Source organism: Hirundo rustica, chromosome 8 (genome assembly GCF_015227805.2).
Source record: "Hirundo rustica isolate bHirRus1 chromosome 8, bHirRus1.pri.v3, whole genome shotgun sequence".
Classification (NCBI taxonomy): Eukaryota; Metazoa; Chordata; class Aves; order Passeriformes; family Hirundinidae; genus Hirundo; species Hirundo rustica.
Window position 1 is genome coordinate 31,331,846 of NC_053457.1, and position 13,202 is coordinate 31,345,047.

Below are 13,202 nucleotides of genomic sequence, written 5' to 3' on the forward strand. Positions count from 1 at the left end.
TTAAAAGGTTTGGGTGTGGGGAAGTGCCCAAAACTCCACAGCAGGAGTGGCAGAGCCAGGATGAGTGCCTTAAAGGATCTAAACCCTGCCCTGCTGCCTGTTCCTTTTAGACCACGCCATGTACTGAAAAACAAATATTTTCAATCAAAAAGTACCCTGAGATCTCCAACAAAGGGAAAGTGCTCCTTAATTTATTTATTTTTAATTTCCAGAGTGTTATGCCATTTTGCATCACTTTATGTGGTGTAATTAGCTGTTCCAGGAGCAAAAGCGCTCATTTCAAATTTGTGGGGTGCGCATTCTCCTAAAGCAGGGCTGACAATTCAGAACAGCAGACGTGGGTAAAGGCCCTACAAAAGGTCATTTGTTCCTTACAGCAAGGGATTAGAGAGTTTTCATATGATATAGGACCCTTTCTCATATTAAGGCTGCAACCATAATGAGAAACAGAAGTTCAAATATTGCTGTTAAGCTAAAGAAATACCTAAAAATCCTATCACGGCATGACTGCTTCCTTAAAACCTCCTGAAAAATTATGATTAATGAGACTTTCACAGACCCGTTGGAAAGTCCTGGTTTACTTTCTTTCCTCTACTCACCATCCTGGGTACAGGCTCCAAGAAGATTGATGATATTTTTATGCTTCCCAATCATCTTCATCATCTCCATCTCTGACACCAGGTCAGACAGGTCTTTTTCTGTGGCATCATCTGTAGAAGACACAGGTTCAGTTAATCTATTTCAGTGTGCCAGCCTAAGCTTCAGTAAGGCTCACCAGCTGGTGTAAAATATGTGTGGCTCAAAATGCAGAATATGAGATTTGTTTTCCAGCTTACACTGCACATCATATATTTTGTCTTAGCAAAAAATAGTCTCAGCCTCTTTGGTGGACTGACCAACTCTTCAGTGTTATTTTAACTCCTCAGTGTAAAGAGGCAGCACAGCAAGATCAGACACAAAAAAGCTGTCCTTAGCTATCAACACCGCCTTTCCTGCAAACTAACCTTACAGCTAAATTCAAAATAAATAGGCACCAACCACCTGGAGTGAATGGGCTCGGATCTACACGAGGATAGCCTCTGACATGAAATAAACTGAAAGCAGAGAGACCCACACGATGCTAACACACCTCCTGGCTCCCAAAGACTCGCTGCTCAAGATAAACAGGCTGTCAAGGGCGCAGATTTACACCCCAAACCGCTGAAGGCTGAGGTCAGCTATGCGCTCTTTGACCCACCCCGCAACGATGACAGAGTTCAGATGCCACAAAAGAAAATTCCGTGTGGCTGAGGGCTGCCACACCGCCCGTTCTGATCCCTAATCACCCAATTTTCTTACCTTTCAACATCTTCACTGCCACGGTCACTGCCTCCTTGGGCCTGTCTTTGTCAATCCCCACCGCTTCGGCCATGACCACTTGCCCAAAGCAACCTTCTCCCAGGGGTTTGCCCAGCGTCAGCCTGGGGGTGCAAACAGATTAACACACGGCATCTGGTGAAGAGGTGCAGCCAGCGGAATTCCAGGGCTAAATATAAAAACCTCTCACCGACTTTGCGGCAGCGTGAGGCGCTCATCATATGGAAGCAATAAGGGCCGGGGTGCGCGTCGGGTTTCGTGTTTTCTTAGGGATGGCGGGGTGAGCATCTCCGAGAGGCACATCAGCCACTAAACCCGGCTTTTGGGCTCTCCTCAAGGCTGCCCTTGACGGCGTGTGGGGAGATGCAGCGTGCAGGGGCAGAGCTTTCAAAGAGCTGGAATCGGGGAGCGGCCGGTAAGGGGCCAGCTCCTGTCACCCTAACACTGCTGGTCATCTTCGCTTCCACACCGACCACAAGGAGGTGAGAGCCAGGTGTCAGCCACAGAGCGCCCAGCACCGTGGCTGTTTCTTGGCTGCAGGCCACAAGAGCCCTGGCTGAGGGGACCAGAAGGTGCCTCCTGCCCGCAGAGCCCAGGCTCTGCTCAGAGAGGCGAGGCAGAGACTGGGAAAAACAAACTCATCACAGCACCAACATCAAACCCTCCTAGAAGGAGCAGTCACCGACTGGGCTCTGCAGAATGCATTTTGTGGGGCATATTCCTGTTTGCAAAACCTGCTCAGATCTAACAGAGATGTCGAGCTCAGCTTCATGAGGAGAAAGAAACAAGATAAAAAGGATTCAGGGAGGATGCTCAGTGAGTGTGATGCTGGTAATGTTATCCAACACAGGGGCCAGATTCAGACAAGCATTTTTTATGAGCAAATTCTTAAGGACTTGACTTTCCATGGTCAACAGGAGGATTTCACAGATATCACCGATGTAGGGACTCAAAAGCATGGACACCTGTCTTCCGCCATGAAGCAGAGGGAGGGGCTGTCATAGCATCAGCAGAAATGTTAGACGAGGGCTAAGTGATTTGAAACCTTTCTTATCTGCTGGGGCATGGGACAGAAGTGAGGTGGCTCCTCCTGAGGGCAGCCAGCTCTCTCTGACACGTGTGACCTCAGGCTTGGTGAGAATTCCTCGAGCTGTTTTGGGCTGGTTTCTACAGCAAATGCAAGTTTTAAAAAGGTGCAAAGACAGAAGGGCAGCATATGCTACGCTGAGGTCACACTGCATTTTCTCCAGAACTAAAACTGAATTTAGGGTCTTGGCAGAGAACAAACATTTGCATTGGAAACTGGTTAATTTATGTGCTATTGCCCTGCTAGGACCAAAGTAACAAACCCCTCATTGTGTGCCTGCTGCCCCCCAGCCTAATAAACTGCCTCTAAATAGCCTCCTTTCATTGCAAATCTGCTCCACCTACATTTGTGCTGAACACTGGGCTTAAATGTTTAGCAACTCTAAAATTTTCCCCATTTAGTGTAACCCCCAGGGCATGGGCTGACAGGAGCACATATACAGGACCCCACTGTTGACCAGAATGCTGCAGGTGGCAATTACAGCCTTTTACTCTAGTCTTCAGCTAAACCAATAAAATAATTTCCAGAACAGTTATCAGAAGGCTCAAAATTACAGTTTGTCTGTTCAAAAGTTACAGCCCTGAACTTCCAAAGAGAGCTGTCCATGATAAAAGGTGTTATTTTCTCAAATCCACCTGAAAACTTCTAAAAGTCAGCACTAATTCTGATAAATAATCATGGTTCTACCTGTGGTAACATTATCTCTCTTTTGCATATCTTTTTTTAATATTAAGCAATAAGGTTACAGTTTTAATTAGATTATCCAAAAGATAGATTAGATTATCATTCTGCATGTTGGTCAACAGGTTTTGAAGAAAATATTATGTAGCCACATGAATTTGAATATATTAAAATTCAATAAGCTCTGCTTGAATGTGCAATTTTAAGCCACAGAAATTGTACATACATGCATCCAACATGGAAAATGTTCCCCTAAATTAAAAGTAAACATCTCCACTAATACATGTCAATACAAACTCAACATCAAATCCTACCCAGGGACGTGACAGAAAGATTGTCCAGCAGCATAATTTAGACTTTCTCTATCTCCTACATATTGTAATACCATTTTTTTTTAAATATTAGCCAATTAAGTAGTCAACTATGAAACATGGTTTAATGTTCGGAGGTATTGCTTGGGGAAATCACCACTGCCCTTCAACAGTGCTTGCATGTGGATATTTTTCCCAGTCTAGACCACACCGAATTTTCCTAACTCATTTCCTAACAGAGGAGCTACATTTCAGCAGAGCATCTGAAAACCTGCAAAAGGAATCTGAAAATAGAATCGGGACCGCAGGCAGAAGAAATTCAATTTCTATTTAACCAAACTGATTTCAGACAATTGAACTGAATCTCGATCTTCAGAGCAGCTTCATGTAACTGAGATTTTTTTCTTTAAACTAGAGAAACCCCATGAGAAATGAGGAGAGATGCTTCCTCCTCCCATGCTGTTCAAGGTCACTCAGAAGTGGTGCCAGAGCAAGCTACGTACTTATCTCTTGGGAACTCCCACTTTGGGTCTTCTGGTAGCTCATATTCCGAGACTCCTGCCAGCATGGGGGCATCAGCAGTGGAGGAGAGGCGGGTGGTGATCCTCACCAGAGGCGTGTTGGAATTCATGGAGGAGCTCGAGTCGGCCGACACCTGTGGTTGCAATGCAAGATGCAACAAGGGGAAAAAAACCAAAAGATGGAGATGTAATCTTGGCCCAAAATCTGAAAACCACCAGCACCTGATACCAAGCCAGCTCAGAATCATGGTATTAGGAACACACAGTCTTGATTCTAGTGCTCTGTTCTCACATTTAGCCTCCCCTGCAAGCACATTCTGACTCTAATGGCTGCCAAGGCTGTCAGTCTGTCCCATAAATCAATAACCATGTAAGATTTAAATTTATTCTGTCAGAGGGTATTTCTGTTTATCATACTAAGATTTTTTTAAAATAAATTGGTAGTATTTACATCAATCCCCTCAGATATCCAAGTGGCGGAGGTGACCAATAAGTTCTCTTCTTCCATTCCTAGGTGTCCATGTCGCCACCATGTCTTTTCCCAAATCAGCACATCCAGGTGGAGCTCAATCTCTTCTCCCAAGGAAAAGCAATAGCTTTTACAAGAGTAAATGGCCTCCAGGGGAGGTTTGGATTGGATATTAAGAATAGCTCCTTCAATGGATGGACGTGTCAGGCTGCCCAGGGCAGCGGTGGAATCACCAGCCTCGCAGGGATTTAAAATATGCGCAGATGTGGCACGTGGGACATGGTTTAGTGGTGGCCTTGGCAGGGCTTACATTTGGACACAATGATCCTAGAGGCCTTTTCCAACCTATATGATTCTATTGCTTTCTATTTTCCAAGTACTCAATACTGAAAGCATCAAAAAGCTATCACAATCCTTCAGTTTTCAATTAACTACATTCTTAGCTAAAGACTCTACAGGAAATGTGGGGAAGAGGTCCTAAAAATAACTCAGTTTTGAAACTTTGGAGTGTGATTTCTCATCAGCCCCGGTATCTTCCTCAGAGTACCAAAGGTACTTGTTGATAAATGTTTTGAAAAGGGAGGCAGGTGCTCCATCCATGTAACAAAATTTGTTTTGGTGTGAAACTTCTTTAAGGCTCTTTCCTCAAGCATGCAAGCAGCAGCCTGACATCTGCTGACCTCAGAACACTAACACAAAACAGGAATGCTCGTATTTCCAGTCTTCCCCTCCCGAGTGTGAATCCTCCTCCTCCTCTCTTCACGCCACAGTCGCGTCTTGGCCAAGCCCAAACCCGGCAGCCAGGCTGGGATGAAGGTTGTCACAAAGCCATCACTGGCACCCCTCCTCACACCAGGCAGCAGGAGATTCTTCTCTTGGACCCAGCTGGAAGCTTGGAGCAGCAAAGTACCCACACCCTCATCACCTGGATGAGGATTGACTTTGCCACCAGGTTTGCTTATGTAAAATGTCACCAGGCAGCAGCTTTGTTCCACGGGTCTTAGATTCAAAAAAAAGGCATCTTTCTAAAACCAGAGGTTTAAGAGGTTTCATAAGGAAGAAAATGTTAAGGATTGCTATCAAAAAATTAATCTTGGCAACCAGATTTGCAGCTGACAGATCTTTCCTGATATCAGAAACAGCTCCTGCACGCAAGATGTGGTGTCCATGGAAAGAGTGAAACTGCACAAACACAAGGCCACCATTCAAAAAAGAGAGGTGGACTGCCTCTGCCTCATTCATCCCACCATCACAAATGTTAATATTTACTTTTGGCAAATATAAGTACCTGGCACATTCCTCTAGGAAAATAAATCCAGTGACCACTTGGGATGCAAACAGAAAAGTACTGTTAAGGCAGACTATGGAGCTGTAAATAAATCAGTGAGTGAATACTGAATGGAGTCCTGCAGAGGGGAACTCACCCTCACCTGCAGGACCAGAGAGCAGGAGAACCAGGGCTGGAATCTGATCTGCCTTTTTCTTTTTTCATTTTCATTGTTTCACACCAGTTTGAAAATGATGCCTCATGACACGAACCAGCTCAGCACCAAGAAATGTGCAAATCTCCAGTGTGGCAGCATCTCTGCCCCCAAGCCCGCTCTCCTGAATTCCACTTCTCTGTTATTTCTGGCTTCCATGTTTTCATCTCTCACCACAAACCTGTCAATACTCTATGACCATTTCCTCCGCATTTCCAAAATCTACTTACTATTCTCTAGTCATTCTACCAAGATCTTTATTCAAGACTTGATTCTTATATTCTTTATTAATTAACAGTCCATTTACTTCCATGCCTGCCTGTGCCATTACAGCCATTGTTTTCAAGGGACAGAAAGGCATAGAAGTGAAGCTACAAAATTTAGATACCTTGGGTATCAGAAATGGTTCAGAATTCTGGGTTCTGGGGTCTTGTTTTTTGGTGGTTTTTTGGTTGTTTTGGTTTTTTTTCATGAATACAATAAGTGTACTAGACACTGTCTGGGTCTCTTCCAGAGTTTCATCTTTTCACTGGTTTTTTAAACTCACCATTCAGCAGCCTTAGCCTGGTTAAAGCCTATAAATTTAAACTTGCAATAAACTGAAATACTCTGGTGATGCGTTTTAAACACAGAGCTTAAACAGCGACAATGTATAGAAAAAAGCAGATTAAAGGCCCTGCCAGTTTCCCTTTTAACACTACTCCAGGTGTTTACTTCAGAGCAGCAGTGTGATGGGCCAGAGATACTGGAGGTAACCAAAGTGCATTAACGTGGATAGGAATGATGAGAAATCCAGAGGAGCTGCTCCGTGTCTGGGAGAAGACAAATGGACTGTACTCCCAGGGAATATTCTCCTGATTGATTAACTGGAGCAGTACAAGGAGTTACAGGAGCTCAAGGGCTATAAAAATCTGCTCCAGAAAAGATGAAGCCAACCCAGCCTGGCCTGTGGCTGGGGGAGATTTTCTGTTTTGAAACAGCCTCTCACCTTTCCTGCAATAAGAAAGAATTAACCTTTGATCTCCCCCTTCAAGCATCTTTTTTTTTCACTACCTTGGAGTACACTATGAAAGACCTTGGAAGGTCACCTATTCCAAGGTCAGTAGACTTGGTCAGCTTTAATCTACATTTAAGTGGCAGCTTTCTATATGCTTTTTTCCCCCCTTTTTTTCCAGCTTGCCACGTGCAGCTCTGCTCTCCAACCCCTCACCGTGCAGGTTCACCTGATACAGGTGAATTAAACATCTGGGGGCCCCCTCAGTGTGCTGACACCCTGTTTTAAGCGATGACACTGCGCTAGGGAAGTGTTTTGAGTGCTTAATTAAAGAAAGAAAGGTGAAAGTCAGCTTGAGTTGAGCAGAGCACCCAAAGAACCATTATGGTACATGTTAACCTCAACGGGAAGGCACAGCTCCTCCTGGAAATATTCCTTGTGTGCTTCCTTTGTGCTTTTAGCAGGCCAGAAGTGAGAAGAGCACCAGGCACACCTTTAGCTCCATATCTGCCCTCGAGAAGGAGAAAAGCCCAGTGCACCCAAACCTCACGCATCAACACACGGTTATATCCCAATTTTAACTGCACCTTCTTCCTCGGGCCAACACACTGCATTTAATCAGCTCTCAGTTAATGCTTCACAAGCATTTCTAAGCAGCGGAGCATTTAAAACAAACAAATCTTTGCTGGAATCTCTAAATGCCATGTGGCAAAATCAGCTGCAGAGCAGTGTGTAATTGTCTGTAATTGATTATGAAGGGTGTTTTCCTCCACTGATAATTCATACCATGTCCTGGAGCCTAGATCTGTCAGTTCTGGCACTCATGCTGGGACATTTTAGCAGGCATGCAGTGATTTCCTATAACTGTCAGCCTTTTTGAAGGCTCTGCTGGAAAAGTTAATTCGAAATCATATGCATATTTGTACATTATAATTAGTAAATAATGCTATTAGCTGCTGGTAGAAACAGCCCCTCTGAGTGACCAGATGCAGGAAAACACAAGGTTAAATGCACTACACAAAACTGAGTAATCCTAATGTTAAGTACTGACATTCAAAACACATGCACCGCCCCTCCATGAAAAGCACTCATTTGGAAACACTTATGCACAAAATAATATCCAATAAGTACCACTAGAGAAGACAGCGGTTTCCATACAGAAAAATCCAAGCAGAAAGAAAAAAAAATAACAAAAATACTTAAGGTAAATTCCATCCAACAATATCTTACTGACAGTTGTGTAATAATCTTTGTACTTCATAGTCCATTCTTCTAAAAAAATGATCATTTTACTGCTCAGTATTACATGAAACACTACATTACTTTCCTTTTTCCTGATCGCTTTTCTTTTTTTTCACATTCCAGCTGCCATCATCGTTTTGAATTATTGAACTACCATTTTGAACTATTCTGCTGGGCAAGCTCAAGTCTTGCTTTAAACCCCTCAGTCTTTGTTCATCACAAATACACCCATTAAATCTTTATGAAGGATTAGACTCCACAACAACAACAATAGACACAAATTAATGGGAATGTATTTTAAATACTAAGCATAAAAAGGATCATTGCTTCCTATTTAAGAAACACACATGTTGAGGGGGTCCAAATTTGACAGATGGGCTGTGACAGCCCTAACAAAAACCTTCAGTGATGACAAACATTTGTAGTTGACTTTGAGCAAGTCACAAGAAATGGGACCTTCTTTTTGTCTGCTCCAATTGAAAGTTATCTGTTAAAATAAAGGTTCTACAAAATAGATGTACATCCTATTGAAGGCTACTCTTTATTCTTTTGGTTCAGTGTCCCTGACACTTAAAACCTGTCCTGCAAATCAACTTGTGATGCTGAACCCTACAAATTCTTCATCCTCTCCTTCTCAAGCTGGTACCTCCATGCAGACCATGGGTAACACTTGAACTGCTTTGATGAAAAGAGCCTGCTGGATTTCCCTGGAAAAACCTGAAAACCAAGTACCAGATCCTGCTGAGGATGAGGATTGCAGGGGATGGGAACTGATAATTCCTGACTTCATCCTGACCCTTCCTACAAATGTGAAAAGAACCGCATTCTGGCAGGAAAAAAACGCCTGCATGTGGGGAATGATAAAATCCTGTGGTAGCTCAGGCTAAACAGCGCAGGAGGATCCAAACCAAACCATATGTTACTCAGCAAGACTCTTCTCCTGCTTAGACAAGATGGCATCAGAGCCGTGCAAACGTCTCTCTGTGAACCAGGATTATTTTCCAGCCCAGATCCTCGGGGACCCTGACCCAGCAGCAGAAGAGCTTTGAAAACAATATCAAGAATTTCCCAATCTGTGGCCTCATTTCTCTGGAATTCCAACAAATCCCATCACCCAGCCCTGGATCCCTGCCCCATTTTCACAACCTACCTGCCACGAGCACCTCGCTCCCTCCCATCCTCCCACCTCATCCCTCCCACACACAGCACAAAGGGAGAACTTCTGTGATCCCAGATAAATGAAGGCTTAGTGACAAAACCCCACCAAGTTTAAACACAGCCCTCTGAAATACAAATAAACTGAAACAGAGTGAGCTTGGTGGCACAATAGAACAGGGTTGAACGACCCAGAAACACACACCCCTTCAAATATAACATCTGGATTATTTTCCAGTTCTTCACTTGTGACAACAGCCCTGAAATCCAAAGCCAGCTTTAAAAGATGCAAAAACTGAAGAGCTGCTGCAGCCTAAGCACCAAGGAGAAATTAAGGAACATTCACAAGCAAATCTTCAGGGACTGCTTGTCTCATCCTGCCTTTGCAAGCTGACCAGTGAAATCATCAAACCAGAAATACAGATTTCAGACAGTGCTTACAGTAGTTACATTTTCTTCCATGCAGACACAAAAGCACAGAGACCTTCAATGAGAGACTGCTGCTAACAAAACAGTACCAGGAACAACTGGGAGCAGTGGGATTTTTGCTTAGGGGTTGAAAGAGCATTTGCACTTTCATATATAAATCTTTCTCAAAAACTGTATTCCCAGTTTGAAAAGCAAAATGCCATTTCAGCTAAAAAAAAAAGCAAAAATACAGAAATAAATTGATAAAACCCAACGTGACAAATATGCTGTAAGACAGCTTCTTTCCTCTGAGAAAACAATAGCTTTGGAGAAGGTCCATATTGCATCATTTAAGGATAAATAGCCAGACTGAGGGCAGTGGTTGGCACTGCTGTCACACACAATGAAATAACACTCTTCTCCCTGAGGAACCATTTCCAGCTGACAAAACTGAGCCTGCACCAAACCCTAGGTATTTTTTATACCATCAACTTATCTCTGAGTCATTAGGCTTTTATATTCAGGCAGAAATCTAATAAATGTCTCCTATCTAAGCAGTTGATCTCTCTCTCTCTCTCACTATGGCTAAGCACACAACATCTGAAAAGCCTTCTTTGTCCAGAAAGCTACAGAGATTTCTAGCCAGAGAGATGTGTGAATTGAGCTGAAGGCTTCTCATCACTCCTTCTGACACTCAGAGTGAAAAGTCCCTCCTCGTCCCAGTGATACTCGAGCAAATAAGTGAAATCATAAAATTAAAAAAAAAAACAAAACAACCTAAAGTGGCAAAGAAAGTCAGAAAAAAAAAATAATTAACTTTTCTTTTGCTCATAAGACAAACTAAATATCTTTCAGATTGAAAAAAGTTCAGGTGCCCCACACCTCAAGATTCTGTAAAATACTGAATTCAGCGGAAGGTCGCTGAAGCATTCTGCTCCCTGGTATTTTTAACCAAGGAAATTCATGAAACAAGGGTCCAGAAAAATGCAATGCCGTTCAGAATCTCCCACTCTGTGTGCCCACACATCTCATTTCGAACACTTACCCATGCTGAAGAACCCATTTTAGGGCACATGCATTACTCTGACAGTGACAATATTCTGGATGGGCTGTAAAAACAAATCTGTAGAAATCCTGCACCACTTACTCATGATGCAGATGGACACAAAGCAAACCCTCACATCCCAAGTCCCTGGTCAGAGCCTGGATCCAACCCCCCTAGACAGCGATTTTTTGGCCGCTGAGGTGAAGCACAGGTTCCAACATCCCCCATCCTGCAGGGCCAAAACCTGGGGGTGCAGAGGTCTGCCCTCGAGACCCAGTGCCAGAAAATCAAAAGCTATTAAACTCCAGCTTCTACAAGCACCACAAATCCTTCAGGAGAGGACAGTACGTGGGAATGGAGGCTGTTCTGGCAAGTGGTGGCCTGTGATAAAGCCAAAGTCCTGTTACTTGTTCAACTGGATTGTTGCTCGTGGCATCGCCCTCTCCAGAAACGCTCACTGCCAGCCACAAACAATTGTAAAATATATTTCATGTGATGCTGTTGTGTGCATTTTAAATCTGGCACTTGCTTTTGTTTCTTGCTCAAAAGCATCATTATCTTAACCAAGCTGTCCAAGATCTGATATAGTATCTCCCCTATTTTTACTTTATTACAGTCTTCTTTTCTATTTTGGGGTGTTTTCTGGATGCCTGGCTATGAAACTCCCTCTCCTTGGTCTTCAAAAGTCTTCCTGAAAAATACCTCTCTGTATCTGGTACCTAGTTACCACAATAATAATCACCTTAGAAACATCATAAATATACAATTAAATAGGATTCTGCTCCAAAGCCCATTAAGGCAGCAACATTTTTTCCATTGACTCCAACTAGCCGTGCGATCAGGCCCCAGAATGCTTGAAATACATTTTTCTTTTCCTCATCTACGGACTGCTAACACAGAACATATTTCAGTTTTTACATTTCTCCCCTCCCTAACAGCCCTACCCTGATTTCCTCGAGACACGCATCGCTGCGCTGAGACGTTCTCTCAAAAACCATTTTATTCATCTCCCCCACTCTTTTCCCTTTCCAAAGCTCTCAGCAGAAGGATGCGCTGGCTTGGTCGTTGGGGTAGAAAAAGAAGGTTTTTGAAACTCTTTATCTACTTTCTGTTACCTGTCTGCGCAGGGGGATTCGCTTGGTCAGCTTGTGGACGGCGGGCTGGCCGCTGAAATCCGGCTTCTTGGTGGTGCTCTTCATGCGGCACACGATCACTGTCAGCACCATGCAGGCAATCAGGAACACCCCTATGCAGTAAATGGCTATTTCCAGGTAGTCTGGAGAGGTTGGATACTCCTTTTCCTTCTCAGGAGCTGGATGGGAAGGCGTTGGGAGGGAACAATCATGCCACAGGGTTAGCACACGGAACGGGCAGCGTTCGGCACAGCACTTGGGGCAAGTCACGGTAAAATAGAACCAATTCTTGTGTGGTGCTCAGAACACCGAATGTTTAGGCCATCTTGCAATGTTCCAGATTACTGCTTTGATTTCTCAGTTTGCACTGAGTGTGAGCTTGTGCATCTATGTATACGTGCACAAACATACACACGTGTCTGCCTAGGTAGGTACGTACATATAAACTGAAATATTGCATGATCAAGGATAATTTTAGAGGGAAGAAAAAAGACTGTTCAAACTAGGCTCAGGTTCATTTTGTTGCTTGAGTCAAGCTTTAAAAGCACTGCAATTCTTGTGAACCACACAAAAGCACATCTAAAGATAAAACTCTGAATTAGCTAGCCTGAATGAAAGGTGTCTAAATTTGCAAATAAATGTTTGGGCTTGATTCTGCTTGAGTCTGCCTGTGTATTCAAAATTTTCAGTAGGATCTCAAAATATAGAGGATGAATCAGTCCCCCAGTCACATCTATAAACTCAGCTTAGGAGTTTCAAAAGGGTTTCAAGGACCTGGCTGTCCAGCCGCTTACCCAGCTGTGCTTAATGCTGGGTGCCCAACGCCCCCGAGGTCCTTTGAGGAGCCCAGTGCTGGATTAAAAGGCATAATTGAAGTGAAAAAAAGGAATTGCCAGCAGCACGTTAATTAACGAGCCCTCTTCTGTGAGGACTGTGGTCTTTCAAGTAACCTCATCAGTGGTTACTGGCCTTTGAGATTAGATTTTGGAGGGAGTGGCTCTACAGAGCTGTTACTCTGATTGAAACCATTTTGAAGCTATCTTCAAGACAGTTATATGTGCAAACAGTGTCCCTAATCCCTTATCTGGGATTCAACCCCCGGATAAACAGCATTCCACAGCCATCAGCGGTCACTCCGCAAGCAATGCACGTTTCAAGCTGGAATTTTCTCGTGCCTTTCCAGCCTTATAAAAATACTTTGCTCAAGAAAATTGGTTAAAAAAAAAGAAAAAAAAAGAAAAAAAAAGTGCTGTTCAAGCACTTGCAAAATGCAAACACTGCCAGCAGAAGCAAGCCCTACACAAGCACTGCTCTGCCTG

At 43.6% G+C, this 13,202-nt stretch overlaps 1 protein-coding gene across 6 annotated transcripts in view; it reads right to left on the minus strand.

Moving 5' to 3' along the window:
- Window positions 1-13,202, minus strand: part of FGFR2 (fibroblast growth factor receptor 2) — an 80,757-nt gene that overhangs the window by 12,794 nt on the left and 54,761 nt on the right. For 4 of the 6 annotated variants that reach the window (XM_058421456.1, XM_058421455.1, XM_058421457.1 and 1 more), the window contains 4 exons: window positions 11,859-12,062; window positions 3,939-4,089; window positions 1,339-1,460; window positions 600-710 (listed from right to left, as the gene is read on the minus strand). In XM_058421456.1, coding sequence (XP_058277439.1) covers window positions 600-710; window positions 1,339-1,460; window positions 3,939-4,089; window positions 11,859-12,062 — 588 coding nt within the window. Of the gene's footprint in view, window positions 1-599; window positions 711-1,338; window positions 1,461-3,938; window positions 4,091-11,858; window positions 12,063-13,202 lie in introns of all 6 variants that reach the window. The other 2 variants (XM_040070682.2, XM_040070676.2) reach the window with 1 other exon arrangement.